Source organism: Austrofundulus limnaeus, unplaced genomic scaffold, assembly GCF_001266775.1.
Source record: "Austrofundulus limnaeus strain Quisiro unplaced genomic scaffold, Austrofundulus_limnaeus-1.0 Scaffold9, whole genome shotgun sequence".
Lineage (NCBI taxonomy): Eukaryota > Metazoa > Chordata > Actinopteri > Cyprinodontiformes > Rivulidae > Austrofundulus > Austrofundulus limnaeus.
The window spans coordinates 1,235,093-1,241,042 of NW_013952411.1; the positions used below are offsets into that span (position 1 = coordinate 1,235,093).

General features: G+C 39.7%; 1 protein-coding gene across 1 annotated transcript; it reads left to right on the forward strand.

The window, feature by feature from the left end:
* Positions 1–2,050: 2,050 nt before the first annotated feature.
* On the forward strand, positions 2,051–4,581 carry hoxd11a (homeobox D11a). The gene is made up of 2 exons (XM_014001415.1): positions 2,051–3,311; positions 3,952–4,581. Exons 1-2 carry the CDS (start codon positions 2,483–2,485, stop codon positions 4,185–4,187), a joined length of 1,065 nt encoding a protein of 354 aa, XP_013856869.1. The 5' UTR covers positions 2,051–2,482; the 3' UTR covers positions 4,188–4,581.
* Positions 4,582–5,950: the final 1,369 nt, after the last annotated feature.

Consider the following 5,950-nt stretch of genomic DNA (forward strand, 5'->3'; position numbering starts at 1 on the left):
GTGTGTGTGTGTGTGTGTGTATGCGCACACACAACTGATGAAAGCCAGAAACAGGTTTGCGCATTAGAACAGTTTTAAGTAAAAAAATAAAAATAAAAAACTACTGATTAATTAATTAATTAAGTCTACTTTTTTCATGGCAGTGGTCACAAGCATAAGATAAAGTATGCAAACAACAATTATGAACTCAGAGTAATAAAGCCATGGAGTTGGTCAATCGTTGATTTTCTGTTGTCTTTGCGTTACAATATAAAAAAGGTTGTACGCTTCAATAAAGCACCAAAGCAATGCTTTTCAAACAAAAATAAAGAGAAAATTCTGATTTATGACAGGTTTTCTTTTTCGTTTTCTTTGACTTTAATGTTTTTTTATTTGTTTTTGTTGTGTTTTATCTTGTAAGTACTCATCTGTAATTGATGTGGCTTTTGTTTTTCTGTTCACGTACTTTTTAGTTACATTTACCCCTTAACCACAATTTATTTTAACCTTGTAACACAAAGAGTTATTTTTCCTACCATCTTTGATAGCTTCTAATGCTATATGTGAACACGTACATCTGTGAAGTTACTCTGTATTTGCTGGTTCGTTGACTGCCAGCCTGCGTCACGTTGCTCAGGTTCTCCAACGTGGTGGGGGTGCCAAAACAAAGTTAAGGTCAAGTTAGTATGCTGCTGACTGGTTCAAGACAAACATTCCTCTTTGTGGGGAAAACATTAATAGTTTTAATTCTAGAAGATCCTTTGCTCGAACAAGTTTAGACCGTTTGATAATGCTAAGAATTTGGCGTTAAAATTAAAATCCTTTATGCGTAAAACACTTGGTTTCTTTGATGCCTACGTTTTATTTTTGAATCCATTGAAGTCAATTAATGTAAACATATTATTCATTCAAATTGAATTATATAGTTTGCACATTTAAAATATTAAATTGAAGCCTAAAGCGATTGTTGTGGCAAATTATGTTGGTGCAAAACCGAACTTGAACAGCAAATTAGAGCAGCGTTTAGAATAATTGTTGGAAGTCAACCTTTAAATGTCCCCCACTACAAACAAATAGTTAAAAGACAATAAACACGATTAACAAAGGTTTAAAATTACAGGCAACACGTCGCTTTATGGTCAGATTGTATAATTTAGTTAGTTTTTAACATTACATTCCTGTAATTTTCCGTGCGTAAAACGTTTCCCTAATGCGCAAAAATTCCTTTATCCCATTTTATGCTCGCTGAATCAAAGTAGAATGCCCCAGTTTTTCCTCCTAATTTTGAAACACAAGCACACGCTTTGTTTAGTCGGAGTTATTTGCCCGAAGGATTTGTATTGTGCAGTGTTGTAAGATTAAAAATAGGATCATAAAGTGTGCTTTTTTACCTCGAGAGTTTGGTCACATTTAGCTGTGCTAAGCACCACTGGAGAAGCACAATAAGCTGTTTTTTACAATAATCAGTGTTTAGCATCACGGCTCCAAACGACTTTAAAATATCTTTTTTTGTTGTTATTGTTTTTGAGAGTGGAAAAAAAGATGGGGGAAGCATGAAAAATCATACTTACATATCCCATCCTCGTGCGTTTCAACTTTTATTTTTCCCACCGAGGCGGAGGCAAACACTGCACGCATGGCTGCCCTGGTGCCATAAAATGTCATGGCCGCGGAGACTTGTTGGACATCAAAACAACAGACGGTCAAAGCCAGTTGTTTGCCTGGCAGAGCTGGATCTGTTACTCAGAMGATGGAACTCAAACACGACTTTCCTTCATGTAAATGTTGGTTTAGTTTTGCTTTTCTAAATGCACCCTCGTGCGTTTTGCARAATGCTTAACTGAGTGAAGATTTGGCTGTTTTGCGCAGTATAAGGCGCAAATCTTTACTTAGTTTAAATTTTTATTTTATTTTATTTCTTTATTTATTATTATTATTTTATTTATATTTTTTGCGCCTTAGCCTTTTTATTTTTTCCTGCTTTTTTCTGCACCACCGTGCAGGACATGATTATCAGAATGAATCGATGGCATTTATTTGTGTGTGTTTTAAATGTGAGTCCAAACATCACGTTGCACGGTGATCATACGCAATGATGCTTGTAATTTCTTTGCGGGCCCCTCTTGGATAAATCACACATGATTCCGCCTTTATGTGCAGGCGCGGTGACCTTGACAGTTTTTCAGGCTTTTGCATTAATCGAACAGGTTTGCTGAAAATTCTAACTGTTGATGCAAACAATATCTCCCCCCTCCATGTTTACTGATGCAGTGCGTGCAGTGGGTGTGGCTGCCGTAATCATTAAAGTGATGTTGCTGTAAAGCTGTGAAGTAAATATTCCAGCGATGGCTAAAAAAAAAATTTCTATCAGCTTTAAGGCAAAAAAAGAGGGGGTGGTGTTGGAAAGGAGTTTCCGCTGCAGCCTGTGAGCCAATAGAGACGCTTGTTTGGGCTCACATGAGTTTTTTTTTTTTTCCTTGGGAGTTTTTAATGACTGATATTGATGTATGGTAATTTCTCGGCAGGATCACATGACACAATTACCTCAAGAATCGATCAAGATGTATTGCAGGTCTGCCTGCGTTTCCGATTTTTTCTCCCTGCCGGGCTCCCTCCGCGCGCCCGCGGTGCTACATGGACAAAGTTTAACACGGTCAGCCTGTCAGCTCGGTTCTTCCTCTGCTGCACGAAGGGAACGGCGAGCGGAGATATGACCGAATACGATGATCACTGCGCGTCAAACATGTTCCTGCCGAGCTGCACTTATTACGTTTCGACGCCCGAKTTCCCGTCAGTCTCCTCCTTTTTACCGCAGACCACCTCGTGTCAGATCAATTTCCCTTATTCCCCCAGCATAGCTCAACCTGTGCGAGAAGTCGCTTTCAGGGATTATGGACTGGACCATCCTAAATGGCACTACAGGGGCAATTACGCGTCGTACTATTCAACGGAGGAGATTATGCACCGGGAGCTGATCCAGTCTTCCAGCAGCGGCGGCGGYGGCGGCAGCAGCAGGGCGGATGTTAGGTTCAAAAACGAGTCCTTGTACGGCCACCCCGGAGGTTCGAGCGCGCCGTGCAGCTTCTTCGCCGGCGTCGGCCGGAACGGGGTCCTTCCGCAGGGCTTCGACCAGTTCTTTGACTCCCCGAACGCGGAGAAGCCCGTCAGCGTGGARCCCCCCAAACAAAAGACGGACTCTGCTGCTCCGGCTGATGAAGCCGACATCAGCCGGGCTTTAACCAAACTGGAGGACAAACAAAACGCCGAACCGACCGGGAGCGTCGACGAGGACTCATCCTCCTCCAACTGCGGCGACAGGACCAGCCGACAGAGTAAGTCAGCTTGTTTCTTTTTTATGAAAAACAAACCAAAAAGGTGCCGTTTCTGTATAACCTGCGAATCTGGACCGCACAGAGTCCAAGACCATCTAGGGTCATGTGCGTCTTTATAAGCACGCAAAAGCTTTTATATCCCTATAAGATGGACTTTACGGTTGTAAAGATATTTACAATGGGGMACAGTTAAGCAGCCGTGCTTAAAAGGTTTCCTTTTCTTTCTRGAACTGCTCTGTAGCTGGATCTGATTTGTATTCATGAGGCTTTAAAGGAAGTAAAAAAAAWCCAAAGTGGGCTGCAGATGCAATTATAGGAGAACTGAATTTACGCACAGCCTCAAAAATACATCAGGGCAGTGTGTTCATTTTTATGCAAATAACTCCTCTTTGTACATGGTGTGTGTGCATGTGTGTGTGCGCGTGTGCGTGCGTGCGTGCGGGGAGACGGGGGAGGGTGTTTGTGCCAAAGAGACAGGGCCATCCTCTAACAAACAGGCCATGGATAAATTAACTATTTTTAGCCAGATTTCTAAATTATTATTTTTTTTCCGACCAGATTTGTCCTTTTATATATCATTACTGTTCTCTCACGAGTGTTTTTTTATGTTATCTTTCGTTTTTTATATTTTCTTCCACAGGTTCATCAACCAAGTCCAGGAAGAAGCGCTGTCCTTACTCCAAATACCAAATCCGAGAACTTGAACGCGAGTTTTTCTTCAACGTTTACATCAACAAGGAGAAGCGACTCCAGCTGTCCAGGATGTTAAACCTGACGGACCGCCAAGTCAAGATCTGGTTCCAGAACAGAAGGATGAAGGAGAAAAAACTCAACCGCGACCGCCTCCAGTATTTCACAGGGAATCCTTTATTCTGAGCTCAGACTCCCCCCCCCCCCCCACACACACACACACACACAAACATCACTAAACACGGACAAAAGGAAACAATCCTCACATAAGTGATTTTAAAAACTGCTTCCATATTACCGAATTAAAAAAACGGATGTTTATTTTTTTAAAACATGTATTGCATTTTTTAAAGTACTCAAACATTTTTATTCTTTTCTTTCTGCTTCAATGGAAAAAAATATTTCCAACTTATTTCCACCTGTACATTTCAATTATATATAAAATATATTCCTTGTTCATTTGTAAAAGGCATGTTCTGTATGTTGTAGTGTGAAATAACAGACAAAACAAATRTATTATAGCTAATAATTAAGTTCTGTTAAAAAAAACGAAATGTGAATTAAAATAAATCACAAATCATTGATTAGTGGAGAAATTTGGCGCTCAGGAGCTTGTATGGATCCGTTGTTTCCTTCTCTTTGAAAAACTGGATTGTTTGCTAAACCTTGAACCGTCTAGACAGCACAATAAAAGTAGCTGTAAATGTCTAAATAGGGGGCTGTTGGATTATGGTTGTACCAGCACCCCCCAGATCACATGAGGACCGATCCTTCCTGTTTTAAAGTCTAACTTCAGGCAAAAACTGATCCTTTGACGCATCCGAACACTTTTACGCATCATGTCCATTCTGGCCTCTTTAGACATCGTTTGAGAAGGAAACAATGGAAGAAGTTCTCACAATTTTTAGGATAGTGGATTTAAAATTTTTTGACATTTCTTCGTCATTTTACCTCATAAGTTTCAGTGCTGCAGCATTTGAATGCAGCGCGCTTGTATCCAGAGTGATTCACGCGCAGCAGTGGTTTCACTTTGTGCAGCAATGAAATTCGGTGATTTTAAAAGACTTTGGTTCAAACATGAGGAGATGGGAAAGGGGTTCGTGGTGAAGTTATGTTTTTAATTCAGTGCATTTATTTCCCCCACAAGGCCACAAGAGCAGTGAGGCTTTCATTAGTGGTTCAGCAGGGTTTGTCATTGTCTGAGGTGAAACTGCAGCACCCGCTGTGAGGAGCCTTCCTCCCTCATTCTCCCTCTATCCACATGAGGGCAGACTTTTAAAATCCGTCTGAGTGCAAAGATGCAGAGGGTATCAGATTTAAGATCCACGCTGCGTGGAAAACAACCAGTGGAGGAATAATCTGAGCAACGCAGAGGTTATTGGGATTATTTATTTAATCTGTGGTTGAACTTTTAGTAGACTTTCTTCTTTGCGTGGCCGCCAAAATCGATCCTGCAGATTCAATTTCTTTAAAAATGGCGCACAAAAAGAGGAAAAACATCAAAACCTTTAAATGGTGTAAAAASCAGAAAAGATTAAATTTGAATTTATTAGTTTTCAACCATCATTTAAAAAATATTTAGCTTCGAAACAGTCCACACATTTTAAGTTTATTGCATATGAAATGAATGTTTATTATTATTATTTTATCATCAAGAACAAGTTAAAACATTTGTATGTGTGTAACTTTTTACGTTTATTTTCTGTATTATGTGTTATTTAGTTAAAGCATTAACTGCAGCTTGTCTGAAATTGATGAGTGGAAGGTTTGCTCATCACACACCTTCATCATGTTTCTGTTTTAAATTTAATTTGAAAACTTTTAAAAGCTTAAAGAGAAAAAATAAAAGGGGCAAAAATTTAGTTGCTTCAATTTGCAACTGCAAAACTTCAAACATTTGGTTTTGAAACAGAAACATTTGTGATATTTTAGGCTCATGTGTATCATTA